The sequence below is a fragment of the Neopelma chrysocephalum genome, unplaced genomic scaffold (assembly GCF_003984885.1).
Source record: "Neopelma chrysocephalum unplaced genomic scaffold, ASM398488v2 Primary Assembly neopelma1_59, whole genome shotgun sequence".
NCBI classification, from domain to species: Eukaryota; Metazoa; Chordata; class Aves; order Passeriformes; family Pipridae; genus Neopelma; species Neopelma chrysocephalum.
The window spans coordinates 16,223,025-16,249,620 of NW_020897714.1; the positions used below are offsets into that span (position 1 = coordinate 16,223,025).

The following is a 26,596-nucleotide window of genomic DNA, read 5'->3' on the forward strand; positions in this document are numbered from 1 at the left end:
ATAGCAAAGAAACACATTGCTTGGAATATAAATCAGTGTTATTAGACCACATAGCTGACCTCTCTACAAACCCCAAAAAGGGGAGACAAGGACACAAAAAATAAACAGTACTAAATCCATTTACTTTTTATTCAGAGGGCTGAATTCTGTGTTATTCATCTGCTGTTTTGGCAGACAGAATAACCAACAGGAAAACCAGAAATAATGTCAGTCCATATATCCCAGGGGAAGGAATTAAAACTTCCCACAGTGCTTACCAAGACAAGTGAGAGAAATACGCCATTCTCACAAGTAAAATCATTAATGGCAGAAGACCCCAACAGCAGCTATAGTTTGAGGAAGAAATCCAAAGCAAATTTTCATCTATGTTACATTGCTTTAGTTCATCATGTTTTTGCTGTAAGGATCTAAACAGGAAGCAACATCAAGAGACATCTTTACATAGTTTTAAGCAACTCAGAAGTATGAATCATTTACAAATCAGTCCCAACAACTTTATCTCATTGGAATCCATACAGAGAGACTTGGCAGCGTTTCAGCACAATTTTTCCCCATCCAGCTGCACTGAAAGCTCTGTGAGCCCACCACACAATAAGGAGAAGCTGCTTTCCAATCTCTGATTCACATAGGCATTACTGTACAATACCAGGAAGGGAGTAAACAGGATTACATATGAGAATGCTCAGCCAGCCCCAAGACATTTTAATTATACTTGACATCCATTTGCTACCAACTCCATATTCTCCTTCATAAAACCTGCCTTCATTGCAACATCTACAAGTAGCTACATTGATCCTGCTGCAGCATCAGTCAGAATTGCCTGTATATGTCTTAAGTTTCACATTTCTGCACTTTCTTACAGTCACTTCAAGTCAAAATTTTTTAAACTATCAGGAAGTCCATTCAACTTAGAACAAAAGTGCCAAGTAAGAATGCTTTCATAGCAACAAGCACAGAAAAGTAGTCAGAAAACAGGAGGAAGGACCCGCTCAAACAAAGTACAGGTTATGCAAATTCCTAGGGCTCCACTGGGTGAGATTAGGCTGCCAGCTGCCAAAGCCAGCCAAAATATCAGAGAAGCAAATGAGGATCTAGGTTGTTAAGCACCCACTGGGGTTGGTTTCATTTCCCTTTTGAGGGGCAAGCAAATTTTGTTACAGTTTATTTCCAAGAATTCATCACTCTCCTTGAATAAACCAGACTTTGTGTCTAAGACTGTCTGATGCTCAGCAAAATCACACAAGCACAGAGCTTCTCTGGAGTCTCAGTAAAACAATGCATTGAAACAGAAGACACGGGCATCTGCAATGCAGGCCAAATCTAGGAATGTCAGGAGTGGTCTGAGGCTTCTGCCTTAAGGCCAAGAGCCCCAGTTTTGGAAAAATTACAGCTGATTTCCAGGATATAAGAAGAATTCTCTATGAGGAGTTAATCAGTGTCCATTAGCAATAATTAGACCTAAAAACCTTTGCATCATAACAAGTGCATAATAGATGACATATTACAATCTTTTGTAATCACCTTCTCCTGTCTCACACAGCAATATCAGGAAAACTCCTTGTATACATGGTTTACATCCTGAAGAACAGGGAATGAATGAGCTAAATTGACATGGAGAGGTGGTACAGCCACAAGAGAGAGTCCCTTTGCTAGAATGTGTGGCTCCTCTAGGTAATGTCCTGAATGGCAAAACAGACAAACAAAAAAAAAAAATCAATTTGAGTTCCAGTTACATAAGCAGCAGGGAGAAATAAACATATAAGGGGCAGACAGGACAGAACCAGCCTTAAAGGCTTGTCTATATGAGACATTAAAATAGACACCTGTAACCATTATTTTCCAGTAACTTCTCCAAGCATGAGCACCCTCAATACAAAATAAAGAAGTGCAAATAGAGAGCTGTCCTGGAGTCATTGTAGTATTTAAAACTCTGACACCTCCTTATTCAAGAGTAATATCCCTGCATAGACAAGCCCAAGATTAATCACAGCGTTGGTAAAGCATTAGGCAGATGAAAAGGTGTAATGTTCTTTGAGTGCCCCTCCTTCAGAAATTGTCTTAACAAAAGGGCTGGGTTTGTTTACTGGATATAAAATGTTGCTAAACCAGCTAGAATAATGTCACATTTTAACATGAAAATATATTCAGATTTTGACATCACTCTTAATGATACCTGCAAGTATCAAATTCAAAATACAGAAGTTTACAATATACATTTTCTTCCTGCAGGTCTTAATGGAAGCACTTACCTAAAACAGCCCAGCAGGAAAACAGACTTCACGCAATTCAAAACAAAGTTTAGAACTGTACGCTACAAAACATTTGCTTCATAAATAATAATAAAAAAATTATGTACTAGTACTACTATCAAACTGTTCAGAGTCCAAATCAAATGTTCTTTTTGCAGTAAGGCTCACTTATATGTGGCAGACACAATGGCTCTACAATATTCAAGTGAAGTAAACCTGAAGTTTAGGGGACAGCAGAAAAATTGAACATTTCAGAGTGACTTGTGCACATAATCCAACTCTCATTTAAGCACTGTGGATTTGGCATACTTTCAAACTACCATGCATTATACCAGACAACAGAAAGTCAGACCTTTCAATTGTCTTCCTCAGTAAGTGCACATCAACTAATCACCAAATTTACACCAAATGTAAAACTCAACTTCTTACAAGTTTGAAAAGGTTATGTGTAATGCTGATGAGAAAACTGAAAGCATGAAATGTGTAGAATTAAAAGTAGATTAGCTATTGAAACAGCTTGTTTCTATGCTCCTGAAAAGGAAACAATTTTATACAACTGTGCTCAGTGTTGAAATCCACAGGCCTTGTAAACACAGTTCCTTTACTTCATCCCCTTTATCTCTTTTAGTCTATCCTTGTCAACCAACCAACTTCTCAGTGTTCAGGAGAGCACTTTGTCCATGTATGATCATTCATGGGCAGGGGAGAAACATAAGAACTTAGAAATCCATCTCCTCCTCCCCTTCTCTTTCTCCTGTCTCTGGTATTTTGGGAGTCACGGGAAAAAGCTTCCCAGCCTTTTTTCTACAGCATTTATTCTTATTTTAGGCCATGGGTAATGGGAGCAATAGCCCTCTGTACATACCGAGCAATTAGTTGGATTTAGAAGTACACAGTTTTTCCCAATAGCAGGTAGAACATCTGGCAACAAAATACAAACTGTCACATATTGAGTTTTAGTTGGGTTTTTTGTGGGTTCTTTCATTTTGTTTGGGTGTGGGTAAAAAAGGAAAACACCACAATTCACACACAAGGTATTTTGAATATTTCTAATGTTCATTACAACCATGAATCTAAACTACCGCACTACTAGATATCAAAAGAAACTTGTTCCTGATGATGATAATCCTAAAAGAATAAACACATGGAAAGGATTCTTTTTTAATTAAACAAAAGTAGTATCTACCAAAGGATAGATATAAGAAGAGACTTTCAAAGCACTGAGGAAAACATGCAATGGGAATGAGATTTGCTTTTAAAAGCATGTAGAATTTGGGGTTTTTTAAGGTGAGAACTGAGTAATGTAAATAGCTCATAGTTGTTACTGCAGTTGCCACCCAACAAAATATCAAAACGATTGGATTAATTGAACCAAAGTACAATTCTTAAGAATAAGAAAAAATCATCTATTAGGTGAATTTATTTGCCAAACATTCTACTTACTAACAATTTAAAGGATTTAAATAAAAGAACCTTTTAAACATTCTTATAATATGTACTGGAAAAGGAAAGTTGACAACAGCCTCTTTGGATGGCAGACTTCTTTAATCACAAGAAATAAGATACTGTTGGTCTTCTTGTTTGTTTTGTTTGTTTGTTTAGTTAGGGCTTTTAAGTGCCAACAGTTTACAGAAGCTGGGTTGATGCTCAGACAAATGTTTGTGTGGAAGCTAGAATATTGGTCAGCAACTTAGCATCTGCACCTGTTTTCCTTGCCCATGTAAGACTGGAACAGCAGTCTTCAAGCAGTCTTCTTTTTCCTGAAGAAGATGCTAACAGCAGTAAATATGTACACACACAGCACTGGTGTAGCCTAATCTCCCAAAATTATTTGAAAAGTAGCATGGTATTCAACAAAATGAACTGCTTGTACTTTTGCAGAGCTGTCAGGTATTACTTTGATGCCAAGGAAAACCAGCACCTAGGTGCAAGAGCAGCTGTCCAAAATGTACTCAAAGGTAAGAGACTGATGCTAACTTATTGGCTCTGGCACACAGAGGAAACAGCAGCACATCTCAGATGAGAAATACATACACAGGGAACATTTTTGCTTTGAATAAAAAGATATAGATCTCAATGTAAGTGATAATGTCCAAAACTAAAATTGTGACTGGCATAGAAAAGAGTCAAAATAAATCTCATCAACTGCTGCAGGCACATTTGGTAAAAGAAAAAAAAATATATCCCCTGCATATAGTTCAAGAGTGGAACACACAAATATTTCAGCCTGAACACTATCTGAACTTTCACTAAGTGCACTGTTTTTATATAGGCATGCTGATAAGGCCTCTAAAAAGAGGATAAAATTACTCAGACACTCCAGAGGTCAGTGCTTTTTAGTATCAAATACACAGTTAAATAAGCAAGCATCAGGGAACACATCTTGGAGGTAGGACATGCCTATTACAAAGAAATAACTCAGACACAACCTAGCACTTTCCCCTCCCCCCACCTGAATCTAAAGGATTCTGAAGCAGCCAAAAAAAAAAAAACTGATGAGCCTTGCAGGGCTCTTCAGATACAGGTGTTACGAAAGGGAATTAATGAGTTCTTCTCCTAGAAAGTCAAGGTTTCTAGTATTTTCCCCCATAAACTCAGATCCCTCAGGATGGATCATTGCTGTGAACACCTTTTTTTTCCAGTTTGAGCTGAGTCCCCATTCACAAAAGTCCCGGAGTAAATTCTATGCAAGAAAGATGTACACTTTACTAAAATGCAATTGTTTACAATTCAGGACTCCCAGCTCCTCAAAATTCTTGGTATAGTTAAACCTAGGCAAAAAGGGTCAACTACAATTACTCAAGTCCTCCCTCTCACATTGAAAAATCTGTTAGACATTAGACTTTAGGACAGCATATGCTCTACAGGAGTTAAAGGAGCTCTGCAATTACATACAATCTGATGATCTGGAAAACAATTTTAATTGAATGTAAAAAAAAGGGGAACAAAAAAACCAACCAAACAACAAACCACCACTAAACAAAACCCCCAAACCAATCCCACTCGGCCTGTCACAGCACTGACCATGTATTTTGTAACCATATGTTTTGGAGACTTAAGAGACAGAAAAGGAGACGACATTTAGCAACATAAAAAATATAGAGGCTTTTAGAATTTCAAATCTGATGTTTGGAAATACAAACAAAAGGTTTAATATACTCCCTACATGCTGATTCATGCTGTTGTAGGTACTCCATATACCCAGAGGGTCATTTGCTCAATAACAACTGTAAATTGACGGCAACAAGCACTTTAAAAGTGTCTGTCCTCCCAACATTCACACATGGATACAAAAGCCACCCCCAACCTAATAAGTCCAGGGTTCCAAGTCCACTGCAAAGGATCTGTGGTTATGTGACCCAAGTGCTCAGTCACATTATCTATATTGAACAGCCACTAAAGATTTTGTAGACTGGCATGCAGAATGAGTGCTTGTCACTAAGTATCTACTTTTCATTTTTAGACAGCAGATTCCCTTCTCCCATGTTTGTCCACTGACATCCCATCCCCAGCTACCGAAAAAGAGATGCATAGTCTTACTGTTTGTTTATGTAGTTTAGCCCACTCGAAGGCTCCCATGTACAGACCATCCAACTGTGCAATAATATAGCCAGCATGCCTCCAAAATGGGTCATCCTTATTATTTCTGATTTGCTGTCTTGTCCATTGATCTTGCTTCCTGCAGAGGAACAAACAGGTTGGGGTTTTCTTGGGTTTTTAGAGTGTAATTGATAATGCAGGGAAGGGACAAATATATTATGACTCAGATGATCCAACCTTACTAGTGTTTTGAGGCAAATCATGCTTTGGAAATCCTGCAGATATAAACATTACATCCTCCATGTGTAAATGTACATGCAACATACCCTACATTCACATGCTTCTACCAGTCTTTAGTATCAAAGAATGAGTTGGACTCCACCTTTGTGGCGGACTTTCCTATAGGAGGTCTAGCGTTCCCATAGAGTCAGTAAAGGGAAACAAGCATTTGATAGGTCAGATGAACCATTCCCTTTTAAGTGTCTATTTAAGAACAGAAACAGATTGACAATTGAAGAGCCTAGCTCTCTCCCTTATTTACAAGTGCAATGAAGGCTTTGCTGATGGTGCTCAGACACTGTCTAAGAACCACTGTTATGCTCCTCTTAGTAAAAGGTGGGAGGCCAAGCAAATTCAGTCAAGAGCCAAATAACCCAGGTTTAGAGCATGAGGCAACACAAGCTCAACAGACTCTAGGGGCAGGAGCAGCCAATATTACAAGGATCTCTCAGAGTTCCCTCTTTTGCTATGCACAAGAAGCCAGAAAAGAACCCTTGGAAATCGGGACCAGATTCTGGCCTCTTCTATCCTCCTGTATCTATCCATCCAGCACTATGTAAAGTAGCAAAATAGAGAGAACAAACCTGTCAAGGAAGCAAACTCTTCCAGCGGTATATGGATGATAAAGCCAACCAGACTTACCTTTCTAGAAGCATCAAGATGCAAGAAGTATGTTGGAGGAAACAGTGATATGGTCAGAGTATTCAGGGCTAAAGACTTCCAAGACAGTGCAGCAACTCATATTGCAAAATTACTATAAAGCAGTGATGCTTTACTTTTTTTGAGGATATATGCAATAGAAAAACAATGCAAGGCCACCTAGTATTGCCCCCCTCCATCCAACAATGCATTTTAGGGAATAAAACTGCTAAGTTGAGTCATTCTGGGAAAAAAACCCCATACACATAGTCAGATTTTTCTCACAAGGAGGAGCACAGCAGTGCTGAAGAATAATAGCAAGGGAGCGCTAAGATTTTTTTGCCTGCCTTTTGGATAAGCTAAAACCAATCAACTTTATATATGTGCACCAATAACAGAATTAGTCAGATATATCACCCCTTGCAGAAAGCACAAAACAAGGGTAAGATGGAAAAAAATAGTCCCCAGAACTGACAGTTTCACAGAAGTATTTGTAATGGAAAAAAACATAAGTCTAAGGAGATAAAATAATTGTTAATCACAGCTAAGTTTTCCAGTACCTGGCTTGGTTCTTCTCCCACTTGTGGTTTCCCACCAGTGTAGCTGCATTATTCAAGCAGAATTACTTTTGATTTATACAGCTTAAGAGAAAAGTGAGTCAGGACTTTTCTGATTAGAACAGAATTTACATCAGTGGTAAAATAAGAGACTAACCTAACAGAGGAAGGAAAGGATACACAATGCTAAAAAGATTAAGGTGCCAAGAGATCACTGTTCAGTAACATTCAAAATACCAGGTTTTTAGAAAAGGATTTTTACTAGAATGACCTTCAGATCTCATTGACATTATCCACACCCTTTTGTAGCAATGGTTTTAAACATTTCTTTGAAAGAATCAGCATTAAGAAGAGTGTATGCCCCTCTTCATGTATACTTAGAACTTCTTTTAATAATAATGACATTCATTCAGAAGGAAAGGAAGCATATATTTTTTTTTATCCCAATAGGAAGAGAATAAAAACACCTTGAAAATTCTGTCACCCTCCAACCCCAAGTCTTGAATAATTTACTTTTAGTAACTAAATACATACGCCATAAAATTCTGAACTCCACTTCGGATGGTGGGATTCTTAATTAACTGTGGGTACATATTTGCAGCATGGTCATACATGTGCCTGAAAGAATAAGAGTAGCAGGAGTTATTCTTTTGCATCTTTCCTTCCTTCAATTTACCAACCCATTGATCAACAATGACAGCATTGACAGACAAGCAACACAGTCCACAAAGTAAGCTTTTCCTACTCGCAGAAATTACTCCAGTGTATGACAAACAGCAAAGGTAACACAAATGGATTGCTGAAATTTAACTTAAAATAAATGACCTTGTCAATGCCTGCTCGAACTGCTGCATAATGCAAAAATAAGCAAGAATGAGATTGAACTACTTCATAGCAAAACTGCACATTCAGGGAATACTGTAGGCCAGAAGCATCTTGAAAGCATTAGCACATTAATTCAAAGCACAACAAAAATAGTTTTCTGGAAAGCTATTCTATTTGGAACCAAAAAACCCACAAGAGTAAAGATAATATAATTTGCCAATTCAGTAATTTCATTATTTGGAGAGATAATTTCAGCATGATACCTAGCAGGTTTTACTTGCCATTAACCATGTGCCTTCCTTCCTGATTAAGCTAAATATACCCATTTTAAAGTGTGTATAGAATCACAGAATATTCTGAGTCCAAGGATCAAGTCCAACTCTTAAATGAATGGGCCCAAGGGATCAAACTCACAATCTTGGCATTATTAGCACTATAAGTTGATCCTATATGTTCCCACAGAAACTCCCACTCATGCCAGCCCTAAACAGATTCAGCTTTATGGAGATTAAAATTCTTGTGATGTTTTTTTTATTTGGGTAGCCATTTCATCCCCATTAGCTAATAGAAACAAAAGTTGAAAGGTTTTGTTGGTTAGGGCTTTTTTGGTTGTTTTGTTGAGGTCCTTCAAGATGAAATCAACTACCAAAAATGCTCAGGAATCCAGATATTAAAGTCATCCTTCCATTTTAGGTGAAATGTAATTGATTCAAACCAAAACAGAAATTCAACATTTCTTAATTTTGGGTCAAACTTAACTAATTCTTTTTCTTCAGTCACTGATTAAATTTAAAAATAAAAAGGGTGAAATCAGCAGAGAATTATTTCGCTGAGGTCTGGAGTTGATAGAGATAGAACTACATCAATCATCAGTAAATTTATCTCCTACCAATTCTGAGAGAAAGAAAACAGCACTGAGAAAGAGATACCAGCCTCAAGGTAAGCACATGCCAGCAGGACAGAATTCCGATAGTAAAAATCATGAGAACAGCTTTCTCTGGGAGGGATGCAGACAGGAGCTCTTCCCAGTTTCCCCTCAGGGGATAATTAGAGAATACAGACAGATGACTGAATGGTTTGCTGATGATTAGAGAATCATCCACTGATCTTCTCCACTATTTATTTCCTTTGCCCCATTCCCAGATGATTGCATGAACCTGATTGCATGACCCTGCTGCTTCTTATCTTAGCTCTGGTACCATTCTGACTACCAAATGTAATTGTTTGCACACATTCAGACAAAACATTAACCCAGCAAAAATGTGAATTATTTTTCTGGTAGTTTGAATTAGGTTGTTATGCCAACAGATGAGCAACAGAGCTGGTGCAAAAAGACAGCTCTATACTGTGTTAGTAGATTAACTGATGCATGAAAGGGCAGACACAAGTTGAGGGGATCTGTGGAGGGAGGTGCTGGGGCAAGAGAGAGGAGCATTCAGCAGCTTTACACCATTATACCTTTCATGAAACTGCAGCTACAGCATTAATTTTAGTTCTAGAGTTTCCTATCTTCCACATAACACAAGACTACATGACATAATCATAACCTACTTCTAGAAGAGGATAAGAAAGTTGAAGAGACAGATGAATATTCTCCCCCCCTGCAAATTCACAGAGAATTCAGCCAACAAAAATCCCAAGCAATTTTAGGAAGGAAATTAGAGCTTAGCCTACTCCATGCTACAAATCAGAGCACTCATGTCACTAATGTGGAGCAAACAGCAGGAGTTGGTTCACCTGGCAGATGGTCATTTAGTGATTAGAAGCAGTTGAGGAGGATACACAGCTAGGATACTGCTCTAAGTATTGTCCTAGGCCAGGACAAATGATCAGGCTTCCAGACTCAACCATCAGCTCTACTCTCTATTTTGCACTCAAAGGTTATGCAACACAGGCAGATTTTACAGTAGCAGTATCTTTAAGCTGTAATGACTGATGTAGAGGTTGGGTTAGTTCAGAATCAGGGGACTGAAAACAGCTTCTTTAATGGCTTTCAGTCTTGTATATTTTAATAGGGGACAGACAATTCCTGGTATTGACTGGGGGTTTTTTAATAACCAATGTTATCACGAATTTTTCCCCTAGTTTCTCTCTTTAATATTTTTGCTTTAACAGAGCTTCTGTGTGCATGGCTGGCATGTTTTGTAAGGGTATTATTCTCTGAAGTAAACTGGATCATTTTAGTAAGGTAAGGCTTTGCAACTACATCTAAAGCCAAATGCAAGGTAATTACAAATCTGAGACAAGAATTCAAAGCCTAAAAACAGAAAAGCAGAGCCCTGCTTCTTCAAATTACTGAGGAAGATGACAGGATTCAGGTCAGCTGAAGCTGTATCAGAAAAGAGTAAAATTAATGTCGCTTCAAATTTAAAATACTGCTCTTAGGCCCCTGGCAGACCCCCACTGGAGCTATTTAAAATAACGTCACAGATTTGGATGTGCTCTGCCACTAAGTAAGGCCTCATTAACACTTCTCAGCTTGCAATGGAGAAAGAGAATTCATACCTAAGAACACCAGAGCAAGTATCTTTGGCTGGATGATAGGACTGGACCTTACAGAGGGGTGAGAGACCGGGGATAAAAACAAGTGTCTGGATCCCCAGACACTACAGACACTAGGATTCAATTAATCCAATCCCTAACTATGTATTTTCAAAACAGATAGCTACTATCTGAATCAGGTGCCAACACCGGAAAAATGAAGCATGCTCTAGAAAAGGCTTATGTTTCTACCATCACTGGTAAACTGGTCTGACTAGATGAACTATCACTTTTTCTACAACAGACCTATACAGCTAGAGATGAGATTAATTTTTCCCAAGTAATCTGACATAAACCAGTTGTAGCATACTTCATATTCTGCATATTCTTTTTTTTTTTTAGTGTGGTTGTTTTACAGTCTGCTTAGGTTCCTACTAAGGGCAAAGCATATGTTTTTAAGAGAGGTACTTGGTCACTCTTTTGCTTACATGATGAGGCCTAGCTGTGTCTTAAAACTCTCCTTCATGCCTTAAGTGTAACATGAGAACTGAGCTAGCTGAGAATTCCTGAAGGTCTCCAAATTGCAGGCACTGTCAAGCCGCAGCTCCTGCTCACCCAACAGCTTCTGCAGGAACCTGTGCTTCAACCTGGGATCAAGCTCACAACCTTTCCTTCCTATTAATGCATCACATCAGAGCTCTTCCTAGTAGGATTTCAGGGTGAGTCATTACCACATATGGATGCAAGACAGCTGGACACCTTGGAGTTAAGACAACAGGTAGCCATGTGCTAAAGGGCTCTTCAATTACCAAGCATACCCAATGTTTTCACATTGGAGGGCTGTGCCTGAGCCACCTGAGGTGCTTGTACAGGCATTTGACACAGGAGTCTTCACTCTAGCAGCTAAGTGGCTGTCAATGCAAATAGAGCCTTCCCTAAAGCTAAACACCTATTTACAGTCTCCCTTGTTGTTACCAAGTCCTTCAAAAGGAAGGTTGAGCTGAGTGCAGCTACTGTGGGCACCAATGCATGCAAAAGTGGAATGAGAGTGTTTAGAGACATCTTCTCATAAGGGAAGTTGTGATGGTGCTGGAGAGTTTCCCTGAAGAGAGGCTGAATGGGCCAAGAAGTCTGATGGGAATAGAGTTACAGATTGAGAAAGGCTGTTTCCTGGTGTTACTTCAGAAGACTTAACTGTCCCAAAGATAGAACTTCTGCCTGCATATTAATTAGGATCCTGTGAATTTCTAGGCAAGATGAAAGAGAAATGGAGCTCTGAGAGCAATCTTAACATCTGCAGACTTAGAGAGTTCTCACTTCTCCTGCGATTCAGGAAATTGCAAACACAGCATATAAAAGGATTCATTAGTTGCAGTTTGCCAAATAAAAATCTACCAAGGTCGTGCCTTATTACCTGAAGTAATAAGGTTCTCTGTCTTCTCAAAGGTCAAGAGAGTACATCACTAACTCATCTCTGCTCCGTAGTTGAAGCATTTTCAAAAGGTATTCTTAGTTTACAGAAAAACCTTCTTTATCCAAAATAGCTTTAAATGACCTGACAGAAAAAGCTTATGTTCATCATCCCCAGCGAGAAATATGCTTCCACTGCATTTACAGACGTACAATGGGGCAAAGACATAGCAAAAAACCCAAATTCAAATGGTATGTATAATATTTGACAGTCATTTTAGTGATGGTAAGCATTTTCGGGTCTTGCACTTGTCAGAGGATTTCTCTGTGGATTTTCTCAAAAAGTTTCCCCAGAAAAGAAAGGCTTTAGCTACTTCCGGTTTTGCATCTTAACCCACTCTCACACTTAATCTCCTTTAAAACAGTTGAATTTCCCATTTTGTTTAAAAGCCGAAGTCTCAAGCCCTACTTTTCCACATTGCTACAAACCCTCAGCTTCACTTCCACAGATTTTAAGATCTCTGTTCATTACTATTTCTGCTATATTCACTTCTCTACAAAAGGCCACCCAGTGCTGGTAGCCCTACAGCAACAACAGCCAGGGCTAGGAACCAACCTCCGTAAGCACCTGACCTGGAGAAGGTGAAAGCCTTGAGCAGAATAATTTGCATAACTTCACTTCTGTGAATCTTCATTTAACACCCATGGGGAAAAAAAAACCCAAGGGGGAAAATCTCCTTCCTCTAAAACTCAGCATAGACTAAGACAGCAAATAAGCCTCTGCAGACACTGTTTCACATTCAAATCACATTTAAAGGAACAGGCATATATTTATGTTTGTTTAAAAGCCAGGAAGACACATAAATCTACTGTGGAGGCAGAAGAGCAACAGGGTATGAGTTGTTGCTACTAGAACACTATCTGACATCTAATCGGGCTTAGCATGGCCTGAGCTACCTATAGTATGACAAAGCTTAAGCTTAATCACTTAAGAGATTAATACACCTACGTAAAGCCCTAATGAAAAAATCTGTTGAGCAATATCCAATTTTAACAATATTCTAAATGTTACGCTAGCATCGCCCAGATCCAGACATAGTTTACGTAAACCGATTGAATAGCACAAAACAGGAACCTCTCAAGCCAAATAATCCAACAATATACATTCAGATCTCTCATGTATTTAATTTTGTTTCCTGCCTGGAGTACAGGTTGTGTGCTCAAAACTCTAGGATTCCTTTACTCTTCCTCTCAGAAGTGTTTTGTTTTCGACAAGTATTACTTTATTAAATTTCCCTAGCATGCTTCCAGGGACTTAGCTGCCTTGCCAGCAGAGACTACTAGAGTGACATTATCATGTGATCAGAGAACTATCCATAAGTATTAACTGATCTTAAATTATCTTCTTGATTAAATTAATATTATCTTATCCAGAAGCCATATCTGACAAACATTCAGACAACCTTCCCTTGCTGACCTGTTCAACACAGTCTGTGGGTATTTATTTCAGTGTTCTGAAAGTAAAGCTGACAAAGCCAAATTCATGTCACTGCAGCCATCGCAAACCTCTCCCAACTATTCCCCAGCCATGCATCAGAATTTTGGAATTTTTCTTTTCCTCTGTCAACTTAGTCATAGGAAAAGATGGAGCTGCTTGAACAACAAGCCATGTGTGATGTTCTTAGCTACATCACCAGCTATACAGAATCATTTAGGCTGAAAAAGACCTTTAAGATCATTAAGTCCAACCTAGCACTGTCATCTACTACCAGTGAGTATTTCATAGTGTCATTCTGTCTTCCAACTGAGTCAAGGAAAGAACAAGGTATGGTTTGGGGATTATTTTTTTTGGTTGGCTGTTGTTTGGGGTTATGTATTGTGGGTTGGGAGGGATTTTTTATTTAATTTTGGTTTATCTTTGGAAAAAAAACCCTGCTCTGGAATCATAAAAAGTACAAAATTCAGTCAGTTTTCATAGTGGGAGAAATTCAGTCCCTCAGGGCTTTCAGGAGAACACTGACCCTTCTGGACATACACCAGACTGCCTTCAGGCTTATCAGTATATTATTTTTTTTTTAAGTTTGGCCAAAACAACTTCCCATGCTGTGAAGTTTTGGTATCTGCTCCCCAGCAGTTTCTTGACAGTGTTTGTGGAAAAAGGTCCTTAAGGAAGCCCTGCAGACCTTGCTAGCAACATTTCTCCATGACTGATCTGCTCTCAACTGTCTCATCTGCTGTTGGTCAGTCACCTAACTACACGCTGGGGAAATAACTACTTTTTTTGCTACCCCTTTTGCAATTATTTACAACACAAGGCTTATGCACTTCCTTACACATACACTATTTTGTGATTACATTAGTCAGTAACATAGATGCAGTACTCATCTATCTCACCAAGGTGTTGGAGAGAGAGAATGAGAAGCAGAAGGCATATTTGATCCCATAATGAAGAAGCTATACCTCATGCCTACTACTAATTAAAAGAACAGCATACAACTGCAAAATGTATGGTTAGTTTAAATGGATGGGTATTTAGGGAAATTAAAGCAAACAAAAAAAACCTCACAAGTACAGAAATCCACTTGAAGTGTCATAAACTGAGTTGCTTCCTGAGATACTTACGGAGCTGTGAGATAGCCTTCCAAGAAGCCAGCAGCATACATGATATCTTCATTGCTTAAGGTCTGACTGCCATAGCCTGCTCTGATCTCCAGGACGCCCCAACCTGTTGTCTGTATACTGTTGTTGTAGAAACCATAAGCATCTCCACTCCTGTCCAGTGTATTCCTGACCTGAAGTGTTTTTTCAGCTTTATTCCAGTACACAGTTGCATAGCGGATTTCTATGGTGGAGAAGAAAGGGGGCAAGGGAAACAAACAAATATAAGTAGGTATTTCCTATCCAATACTGAAATGTCAAGGCAATATTTTGGCAATTTAAAAAAGTTAATTTTATAGCTCTCCGTCACGTTTAGTTCTACTATGGAGATCAACACTAATGTTAATGTACTGAAGAAAGGCATGAGAACCAACTGGAGCTTTACAAAACCTTACAACTAAATATTCTCACATTATTCTTCTGGACATTATCTACAACTCTTTCAGTGCAGAGCTCCAGCATAGCTGAGTGTTGACATAAAATTCAGAAAAGAATCTCCTTACCTGGTCCAGAAAACAATCTATACAAACCTTACTGAAAACAACTTTAGAAGACAGCATGCCCTAGGAACTGCAAAGGATTATAAGCTACTGTTGACTTTCTTTTCCACCTAAAGATTCAAAAAATTGCAGAAGTTTTCAAAACTGACTTTCTGGGCAACTAATCCTGGAGATGGCATAACAGAAGCACTAAGACTTAGTGGATCACACGCTTAAAGACAAAAGCACCACACATATGCAATCCTTTTTAAGACACGCAATGCCCATCACCCATCTGGAACAGAATCAATCCCAAGTGTAAAATGAACAGGAAGTAAGGGCACTAGACTGCTCAGAGTTCCACATACTGATGTTTTAATCCTGCTGAGCTGAAGAACAAAGAGAAAGGTACACTGCTTTCCAAATCAACAAACAGAAAAAAAAACCAAAACCCCACACCCTACAATTTTAACTGAATCTTCCCTAAAATGGAACATTATTACATCAGCTCTTTATTCAAGAGTGATCAAATCACTAATACAGTATTTTAAGTGAAAAGAGTTTAAAAATTATGAGTCAGAGTTCCTAGAATTATTTGAAAAGTTTTAAGGGATAAACTCAGAAACAGTCCCTCTGAATGGCTGTACAGCCCTCTGGTGTATCATCAGCAAACTTGCTGAGGGTACACTCTGCACCGTTGCTGAGGTCATTAAGGAAGATGCTGAACAGTATCAACCACTGGCATATACCACTTGTTACCAGTCTCCAGCCAGACTTTGTACCACTGCACACTAGGTCAGTCTTCATGATATACTAGAGACACTTCTCATAGGAACAGAAGACACATTAGCAGAACAAGAATTTTAGTAGTGAAAAAACTTTGGAGTTTCCCCCATTCTATGAAAAGAAGTTGTTACATGAATATTTAGAGATTAAGTCATTTCAGGGACTTGGAACACAGTGTTTAAAAACATGTTTTTCATCTGCCAGGTACTGAGGCTATTTAAAGGACTGAAACATGACAGACTTTGGGTAACTCTTCAAGCAGCTAGGTGCTTAGTTTTCTGTTGTCTCCTTAACTATCTTCTAGTAATACATGCAGTAATTTCTACTTTAGGTTAAGAGTAAACATGGGAATCACGCAGACTGAAAAATCTGTAAGCAGAAGAACAGGCTGATACGGTCCATCACTGGAGAGAGCCGAAGGTCACCTTACAAGGCTAAACCTTACACAGCAAAAAAGTCAGGGAAAGGGAGGTCCTGAGAAGAAGTGGTGCAAGGGGTCAGTGCAGAACACAACTTGCCTGTCCAGCAGCAAATGGGAAGGCTGATTCCAACCAAGAGGCCCATTACAGGGCAGAGGAGAGAAAGGCCATGTGCCCAGTACACAAACGTGTTGAGGAATGGGTAGAAAGAGCAAGAACAAAGCAAGGCAAAGCATGATCATCTTCCCATCTCTTCAGGAGGTTGTAGAAAGGTGGCAGGAAGTCAACAGGAACCAGGGCAGCTGGGTATTGTTATTAGTGTCCACAAACTAAATAGGTATGTCAGAGAAACTTTCTTCTGCCTAAAGCAAAACAGCTGTTCCTTTCTTTTGTAAAAGAAAGTTGATGCCAATGCCAGACAGACCTATCTGACACAGGTACTCTAACACGGCAGGCTGGGTTTCTTTGTTTTATGCTCTGCCAGAGCATGAACATGCAGAGCTATTTTCAAAAGTCAGAACAAACTTTTCAATTACCCTTGGAGTTTGCCCTGCCCCAAATTCACTACATGACAAATTTAAACTGAAGAAAACCAGGACTCAAAGAGGATGGGAGAGAAGGGGAAACATTAAATTACAGGATAATTTCCAACAAACCTTGAGAGGCCCTTAAAGGAATAGCATCAAGGTAGCTGTCATAGACATAGTTTAACGATAATGCTGGAAAACACTATTTCCCATTACTGACTCTTTTTTTCAGTCACTCATCATCTCATCTCACCTTGATGCAGTTGGAATTAAAACAACAAGCTTATAAATTGGTGTACACTTCAAATACACTTACCCCTCAATGTAATCAAAGCATTTGCTATCACCTAGTCTGTTACAATTTTGTTGTGTTCATCTAAACGAGCAGGGCTACCTTTGCCAAGAAAACTGAAGAATAGTATGGCACAGAACTGAAGTATAGTATGGAATACAGATATACAAGAAGCAACTGCACATTTCCAAACAATCCAGTTTGAGTTCTGAAACAAAAGGAGCCTTTCCCTTGAATAATACTGGCATTCTTATATTTATTTTTGGAGGCTGAGGCAGGGGCCCTAGCATCTCTTATCCCAGCAGTTGTATTGGTAAATTCTTGCATCTAAATCAAATGCAACGTCTCCATGAACCTACGAATCATCCTTTTATCATCAAAGTTAAGACATCAGGGTGTGCAACCTATTAGGGCTCTGAAGAACAAAAAAAAAAAAAGTGATAATGTGTGACTATTCCATAACAGTGTTGCTTGGAATAATATAAATAACACACCAAAGAACACAGTATTTACTGCAACGAATGAGTCAAAATCCCAGGGGATAGGGTAGGTCAGTGAAATCATCCTTTCCATCCCTGCAATGAGCCAGCCAGGAGAACTGCACAGCATCAGCAATACACAGTTCTAGCACAACCACCAGTGCACTGTGTGGTTGGAGAGAGAAGTGGAAAAGCACAATGACAGAACAAGTTTGGAAATAAGAGTTTCTTCTCCTTTCTGCAGTCAGTAAGGACTGGAGGAAATCCTCCCTCAAACTGCCTGCTTTTAAAGATATATCAACCCTTCTGTTAAATACATATCCACAAGATATCACTCTTCTGTTTCACTGAAAACTAGTCTTGCATCACTCTGAAATACAAAAAAATCTAGAACAAATTTGCACATCTGTTTTCAGTATATCCTCTCCTACAACTAAGATTCAGTGTAGAATTTAAATGTTTCAGGTCAACCTGAAATAAAGATGTTTCCATTCAATTTTGTAATTTGATAGAGCTTGGCCTATTTTCCCATTAAAAATTTTACAGAATCATAGAACGGCTTGGATTGAAAGGGACCTTGAAGATCATCTAGTTCCAAATCCCATGCCATGGGTGGGGACACCTTTCATTAGACCAGGTCGCTCAGGGTCCCATCCAACCTGGCCTTGAACACATCCAGGGATGGGGCATCCATAGCTTCTCTGGCCAACCTGTTCCAGTGCCTCACCACCCTCACAGTAAAAAACTTCTTCCTAATATCTAATCTAAACCTGCCCTCTTTTCAGTTTGAAACTACTGCCCCTACATGCCCTCGTAAACAGTCCCTCTCCCTTCTTTTTATAAGCCCCCTTCAGGTACTGGAAGGCCACAGCAAGGTCTCCCCAAAGCCTCCTTTTCTCCAGGCTGAACTACCCCAGCTCTCAGCCCATCTTCATAGGAGAGGTGCTCTAGCCCTCTGATCACCTTTGTGGCCTCCTCTGGTCCCGCTCTTAACAGGTCCATGTCTTTTTTTTTTTTAAGAACCATCCTTTTAACTATTTTAAAAAGGCTGTAATATGTCTTAAGGACAATTGAAATTTCAAAATACAGATATGATTGGAATCCATTACAAAACAAATATCAAGTACTTCAGGGCTTCTTTAGAGATTAAGTTAAATCACATAAGAAATTAGCATGAAGCCCAGTAATTTTCAAATAAAGGAGTAAATGCTTTCTTGATCTGGTTGAATATAAGCTATTTGTGTTTCCTATTCTACTGGCCTTAATTCATCCCATTTCCTCATGCATTTCAGGTCTAAGTAATTTTTCAATTTGCTTCCAACAGGCCTGTCATTATTTGAAGCCTAATCCCCTGATTTGTGCTTACATCAGAGAAAAGCAATATTCAAATGTCAACGATCAATTAAGAGTTTCAGTCTCGTGTGGTTTTCATGTTCACAAGGATACTTACTAGTAAAGCTTAGCTAACACAGCAGATTTGCCAAAACAGTTATAGGTCCCCAATATAGGTCATCCACAGAGGAAACAAAAATAATCGTTCAACAAGTAGCTTTACTAATCTCAGAGTACCTCAATTTAAGCCATTTTTATTAGAGAACATTCTCTAGAAACAGTTTCCAAACTGTATGATGAAGAATCTTCAAGGCATTCAAAATGCTGAAGAACAATGAACCAAATAAAAAAAATAAGGAATTTAGACAATTCACAATGTTGAAAGCTGTGTTTACTCCATTAAATAGCCTAAAGGCATTTCTATTTGCTCCTTAGTAGTTTTCTACCAGTACTTCAATTATGATATTAGTTTCAGCTAATACTCAACTGATTTCTACTTCATACCCGAAACTTACTTCCCATTCCTTTGAATGATTCACAGCTGACCTCTCTATCCTGCTAATGTAGTACTGAAGTGTTTGCCAATCCAGGTAAAATTTGAAAACTAGGTCTGCGAGATGAGGAGGGACTGTCCACAAAATTACACGCTTGTAACATTTTGCAAACATTGAAACAACTGTTAGCTGAATTTCTCCTTGTTTTGTGGCAATTAATAAATTAACTCGGAAATTCCCAAATGATAAGCACGTAATCCAGCCCTTAAGACCTTCACTGAAAGCAGTAGAAGAGGGAGATACTGTGTCCCTGCCCATGGCAGGACCTTTCCAACCCAAACCATTATGTGATTCTCTTAAGAGATCCAAAACACAGACCATGACCTATACCCAACAAGTCAGCACTGCAGTCACAAGTCACAGCACGCTGTAGGCCACAGCACCACAGCAAAGCGTCCATCCTAAATGATTCCCATGCCTGCATATTACATTGAAAGCCAGCACTGGTGGGAGCTCAAGGTAACTTCCCATCTGTTGGATTCCTTAGTTTGGTTCCTCTTCTGGGAACCGGGAAGATGTTCTGGAAGCGCCAGCACCGGACACCCACGAGGCAGCCCGGCCGCCCCTGCCCGGCCGCCAGGGCACGAGGTGCTCCCGGAGCAGCGCGAGGCACCAGACCCCGCCCGGCCTGCGGGTCCCGCCGCGGGAAGCGGAGACTTGGCGGCCTCGCACCCGCGTCCCAGGCAGCACGGGCAGGAGGCGCGGCGAGGAGCGGCCGCACCAGGCGGGGCGCGGAGCCTGGCGGGTCCCTCGGGAGAGCCGCGCTGCCTCCGCCGGAGCCGCGGCACAGCCCAGGCCGGGCTACCCTAACCTACCGCCGGGCACTGCCGGGCACCCCCGGGACGGGGGGCACTCGCGGGGCTCGGGCAGCCCGGCTCTCTCCCTCCGTCCTGCCCACCCCAGCGAGGGGGTTTCGTGCCGGCCGCCCCCCCCCCGACCCCCGCTCGCCTCACCTGCGCGGCCGCCCGCTGCCGCCCACAGCAGGACGAGCCCCCAGCAGTAGCGGCACACGCCGCCACCCGACCGGGCCATCCTGCGCTCCTACGAGCGCCGGGAGGCGGCGGGACTTTAAGAAGTTCCCTCGCTCAGGGCAGGTCTCGGCGCTGCCCCCGCCTCCTCCGGCGCCCGCCCCGGCCGCGGTGCCCCGTGCCGGAGGTGGCCCTGACGGGGCGACGGTTTTCCCCCGCGCCGGCCGCCGGGATGTGCGTCGGAATGTGCCCGGGAGCGGCCGGCATCTTTCCTGACCCAGTAGTTGTTTGGAGACAACTTTCTTGACCCAGTAGTTGTTTGGCTGGTGGCGGGGGTCACTCCCGGCCGAGGTCCGACCTCGCAAGACACTGAGGAGGGGGCCCCAGGCGAGCGCCTACGGCGCCCTTGGGCTTCCAAACGGTGATTAACCAGAAAGGGGCGAAGCTTTATCAGGAAAGGCCTCCGAAAAGCAGCAGGAGTAGGGTGGTGCCTTGTCAAACTACGCGTTTTGCATCACAGGAAAGGCAGCTTTCAGCCCTGTTGGGAACAGCAACTGTCGTGTGTGTCCCAGCAGAAAAAATGAGGGACAGACATTTTCCTAGGTTTTACAGGTAGAAACAACTTTCCATAGGGTTTTCCCTTGAACCCCATTGGTCCAGATCATTTTTAGGCACTGTTGTTGTCTGAACCCCATTGATTCAGATCGTCTTTTTGGCACTATCGTTCTGTCTGTTCCAGTGTTGGATATTCTACAACTGTCCTAAACCAGTTATTATTTGGACTTTGTGTTTCAGTAATTGTTTAAGACAGTTCAAATTTGATACCAGTGCCTGTAATAGCCTCATATAACAAGGTCACATGCCAATGAGTTCAGGCCGAGTAGCAAGCCTTGGCCTCAAGCCCAGGGTAAGAGCACTGAAACACCACTGCTGGCTGCAGGGATCCTTCCATACCCATCACTGCTTTGTTCTGAACTGCTCTTAGAGATAAGCATAAAACACAGTGCTGTTACTTTTTTTTTTTGCCTTCCCAGTGAAAATTAACTCTTAAATGTCTAATCATGAATGGATGGTGTGTTTGCCTTGGAGGAATATTTTCTAAAGTTTTTTCCAAATGAGAAACTCACCTCTGTCACATGCTTCTCTCAGTTTGACCATGCTGGTGAAGTAAAACACAAAATTATAGTTTCCATAGAATTCCCTGTATAGGATTATAATGGGAGAAAAAAAGTATTTAAAACAGGATTTGGAGTCATGTGAGAAGCAGGACAGAGAGGACAAATACATGATGCCGAAACAGGAGGTGAGTGTGGATGAGTGACAAGTGATGTTCCTCAGGGGTCAGTATGGGGACTGGCGCTGTTTACCATCTTTGCCAGCAGCATGGGCTGGGCTTGAGTGCACCTTCATTGAGTTTGCTGACGATACCAAACTGTGGTGCAGTCAACATGCTGGAGGGAAGGGATGACATATGCAGAGGAGCCTTGACAGGCTTGAGAGGTGGGTCTGTGTGAACCTCTTTAAGTTCAACAAGGCCACGTGCAAGTCCTAGACATGGGGCGGGGCAATCCCAAGCACAAGTACAAGCTGGCCAGAGAATGGATTGAGAGCAGGCCTAGAGAGAGGCTTGGGGTGTTGGCCAACGAGAAGGTCACCATGAGTCAGCAATGTGCATTTGCAGTCCAGAAAAGCCAACCATATCCTGGGCTGCATCAAAAGCAGCGTGGCCAGCAGGTCAAGGGAGGTGATTCTGCCCCTCTGCTCCACTCTTGTGAGAACACACCTGGCTGTTTGGCCCCAAATGTAAGAAAGACATGGGCCTGTTGGACCAAGTCCAGAGGAGGGCCCCGAAGACGATCGGAGGGCTGGAGCACCTCTCCTATGAAAACAGGCTGAGAGAGTTGGGGTTGTTCAGCCTGGAGAACAGAAGGCTCCTTATGGCACCTTCCAGTACCTAAAGGTCCCTGCCAACCCAAACTATTCTATGATTCTATGTATGATAAAAATGAAGTGGGAGGGAATCTGAATATGACCCAAAGCTACAAAAGTCTTGTGTGTTTGGAAAGCTTCGCTCCCACATGCTCCCGGACCAGGGATTCTCAGAAAACCCTTTTTGTGTGTGTGTGAGTTAAGTCCAAATGAATGGTGATGAAGCTAAAATCCTTTCCACTTGGACAACAAAATTATTTCTCACACTAGGTTTTTAATATAACACTTCATTGCTTAAAAAAAAACAACCAGGAGAGGTGGATGACTGGACTTTCACTGACAGATTTCTGGTGGTAGAGTGCTTTTTGATCTAACATTTGACAATAAAATGCAATGATAAGACATTGAATCTAAGACAGATTCAAACCAGAATTCAGGAATAATTTTTTAAAAAGAGTAGTCAAAATTGATTTTATTGTGATGTATAGGTGACAGATACGTGCAGGGTCAGAACCATGTGGAAAACAAACCTATCAGAAGATGGGTCCATCAACTCATTGCTAAGGCAACTATTTATCTTCACAAAAAGATATGAAATTTATTATCTGAAGAATGCTGGAAAGAGAAGGGCTGTTGAAAACTAAGCACTGTTTAAATTAATTGTCTCAATCAATGTTAGCAGACATTTGATCTAAAATAATTTGTAGAGGTGTCAAGGATGAAACCCATAAAACTCCTCTTTAAAAATTGACTTATGTCACTTCAAAGATCAGAACAGCTCTGCTTGAGATAGTAGTAGTAGTAGTGGGCTTCTTCAGGCTTGATGAGTCCAGCACTTGCCACTGCATTACAGCTACACTTGCTGAGGATATCAGATGCAGTAATAGCCCAGTGGTGCCCAGTAGCAGAGCCCTCACACCCAAGAATAGACAAAACTTGTTGACTGGCACCACGAGGCAGGAAGTAGCAGGCTTTATACTTACTTACTGTGCTGATGTTGTTTCTAATACATACCAGTTTTAGAATACCAATAATTTTTTTCTATCCTCCAAATGAATGCTTCCATTAGGTCACAGACAGAAGATGGTGTGGTAGTAGTGCCAGTTCGAGTTTAAGATTGGTTACATATAATGTGAAAGCCATGGGTGTTGGTTACACGTTTTCTGGTCTTTCTCTCTATTGTGTTCTTGGGTGTAGGAATTTACATTCATTAGGCAAGAGTACAAGCCCTTTGGCACCTCATTATTTAATTTTTCCAGGAATCTTTGCATTCCAGATCTGTTTACATCTACGTTGTTCTTTTTGTGTGTGTGTTCTTACAAAGACAATTTATATTGACAAAGAAGAAACACAGGAATTGGCTTACTCTTTTTAAATTTTTTTATGTTTACTTGAAAAAATGCTGTTTAAAACCAATGGTTTTGCACCAATTTTATTGTTTGAATACTGACCGATGTTTGACAATGGTGAAAGAATTAGCTCTGCTTTGAAAGCCACCAATGCACAAAAGGTCCTTGCAAAAGTTTCACTCAGTAGATGTTATTTCTTCATATGAATGCTGATTTTCTTTTACATGCATTCCCTGTGCTTTTGTTGCTTTTTAAAGCTGTTTATTAATATAAATGCCATGGTGTCAGTTAATGAGCGAGTCATTTGAGTAAAACCTGCTTGGTTGTGAAACTGCATCCAAAAGCTGAATTGAAAGATTCTGAGGTTAATAAGTTCAGATAATTTTATTTCCTTAATTTCTGTTTCACTTCTGGTTTGGGGGCAGAAGCAGAAGTGGTAAAGAGATATGAAAGTGTCTAGTTTTAGAAGAAAGTTTCATTTTTCAGGCCCAGGAGATTCAGATAAGCTTTAGAAACCATATTTCTGGAGTAATCTCCCAATGTAAATAACAGAAGTGTTGCCTCTCGAACAAAGTCAGTTTGATTAAACAAAACATGTGAGACACAGGGAAAACAACAGAAGAAGCAAAATAGCAACATTTCCAGGTTTTACATATGATATATTTGATGTTATTTTCAAATATATTACAGCAAATCTTTCTTCAAATAAAAGTTACAAATTAAATACAACATTTAAAATTTGTGACAAATTAAGGTTTTACTGTGAATATTTTCAGAAGTGGATTATTGAACAGGCTATCACAGTTAAAAAAACCTAACTAAACCAAAAAAACTCACTATTTTCCAGACTCAAGTGCAGATATTTTCATTTACCTCAAATCAGGCTGCATGTGTCCTACTGAAGTCATCCAACAATTTCAATGTTACAGTGAAGAGAGGTTTGATTTACTGATAGCAGGTCAGACAGTAGAAAGGATGCTTGGAAAGGTATTTTCTTTCTCTGCTAGCTGAAAGTGTAAGCCTCCAGCCTTCACATGAAGTTCTCCAGAGAGTTGCTGCAGCTTCTTGAGTCATGCTAGACATCCAATTTTAAACATATGTGGTAAAATTCTCTGTGCTGACCAATTGCAGGTATTCTAGGGTACCTGATCGGTAGCTAGCTACCCGTGAAAGCTCATGCGCCTTGGATCCTTCCTTTTCCCTTTTCTGAAGACTATTGGTTATCATCTCTGCTAAGTCATCTTGTAACCGCTGCTGATTCTCCCTGAAAGCAACAGGATGGAAAAAAAATTCAGTGAGTCACATGTTTTTAGTGATCGCCATGTCCCCAGTGTTTTTGAAATATTTCTATCCCACATCTGTCTTAATGACATTCACACACTACTGATAAAAATAGTGGACAGGACCAAATTCAGCTTCTGAATTTGGGAATAGAAGTCAGGATTTCCATGTGAGTTTTCCAGGTAGTATAGATCAGTGTCTTTGCACAGGAGATCTGTACCTGTGTCATTACTGACCTTCCAAAAAAATCATGATCATTTGCATGAAAAGGAAGACACGAATTAGATTCAATCCCAATCAAAATAGGTTCTAGCTCTCAACACCATTACTGGCACCAGCACTTCCACTATTCAACTTCATGCAACCTTTAATAACAGAGTTGCCATCTTTTCGGAAATTCCTTCAGTATATCTGGCTTTTGCTGGAGTACCACACCTATGACAGTTTTTAAGGGGCAGTCCTATATGAGGAAGTGAAAACAAAAACATCACTGTGATCCAGCTCAAGAGAGACTTTCACTAGTTGAATTCCAGAACAATTGGCAATTCGGTAATTCTGATAGTCTCAACAGATCATATTAATTTTAAAAAAAGGAGTTCTGAATTTATGAAAGAGGTGTACCATAGAAGTAGTCTTGATAGTATTTCCTGCTCAGTTCAAACACTTGTACTTTCCATTAAAAAAATAACAAAGTTCATAAGATTCTGTAATAGATTAAAAACTTGATTTTTCTGTTTTGCTAATGCCCTGATAAAACCCTCATCTTTCGCTTAGCCTCCTCTTTTCTCTAATGTACTAGGAATAAATGGGCAGAGAATTTTATTCATGCAATGGGCACATTGTGTAAGACTGAAAACTTTTGTAGTAGATGTAATCTGTAACATTTACTTATGCCTTTCAAGTGAGAAACTTGCACAATTATCGAGTTTGCAGGAAATAACGCAGTACTCATGCAAAATGCATACTAAATAAATGCAACAAGTTTTCTTGACTTCAATTTTGCGTAGTTTCCCAAAAACAACCCTTCCACTATTGCTGTATTTTATTCAATTCTAATGTAAAATTATGGCTCAGTTCCAGGACATCAATCTCGTATTTTTTCCTGATAACTTCTCTCTTGTGTGTTAGAAGGTAACCTCTCGTTCAATTTTTAAAGACTGTTCCTGTTTAGTGCTACAGTAAATTTGTTCACCTCTTGTAGCAGAATACTGCTTGAAATCCTGCAAGTTTCATTCCTCCTACAAATTTCCCTACAAGAGCTCACCGGCTCTTTTCTGGTACTAGAGAGAGCTGCACATTCAGTTATGGTTATCCTCTTCCCGTACTGTGACACACAGGTGCCACTAGGACTAAATTTTTGGGAATATTGATGTTTTTCATTCTTCTGTCCATCTTTTGCCCTTATATCAGCAACTTGTCCTGTAGGTCTTACTTCCTCTCCAAGGAAATGAACCTGCTATATGCTTATATAGACAAATAACCTTCAGCACACACATAGTCCCATGTCATGAATATTTACATGTTTATATGTATATACATTGTTAAGCCTCTAACTACTGAAGA

At 40.3% G+C, this 26,596-nt stretch overlaps 2 protein-coding genes across 4 annotated transcripts in view; both read right to left on the reverse strand.

The window, feature by feature from the left end:
- The window catches only part of PLBD1 (phospholipase B domain containing 1), a 37,373-nt gene extending 16,718 nt beyond the window's left edge, over positions 1 to 20,655 (reverse strand). The window contains exons 1-4 of the mRNA XM_027680069.1: positions 20,460 to 20,655; positions 14,603 to 14,822; positions 7,799 to 7,882; positions 5,790 to 5,928 (exon numbers count right to left, since the gene is read on the reverse strand). Of these exons, the coding sequence (XP_027535870.1) occupies positions 5,790 to 5,928; positions 7,799 to 7,882; positions 14,603 to 14,822; positions 20,460 to 20,538 (522 nt within the window). The 5' untranslated portion in view covers positions 20,539 to 20,655. The remainder of the gene's footprint in view (positions 1 to 5,789; positions 5,929 to 7,798; positions 7,883 to 14,602; positions 14,823 to 20,459) is intronic.
- A 3,521-nt stretch (positions 20,656 to 24,176) lies between these two features.
- The window catches only part of GUCY2C (guanylate cyclase 2C), a 55,634-nt gene continuing 53,214 nt past the window's right edge, over positions 24,177 to 26,596 (reverse strand). For all 3 annotated transcript variants that reach the window (XM_027680071.1, XM_027680070.1, XM_027680072.1), the window contains one exon: positions 24,177 to 25,016. In XM_027680071.1, coding sequence (XP_027535872.1) covers positions 24,842 to 25,016 — 175 coding nt within the window. In that variant the 3' untranslated portion in view covers positions 24,177 to 24,841. The remainder of the gene's footprint in view (positions 25,017 to 26,596) is intronic.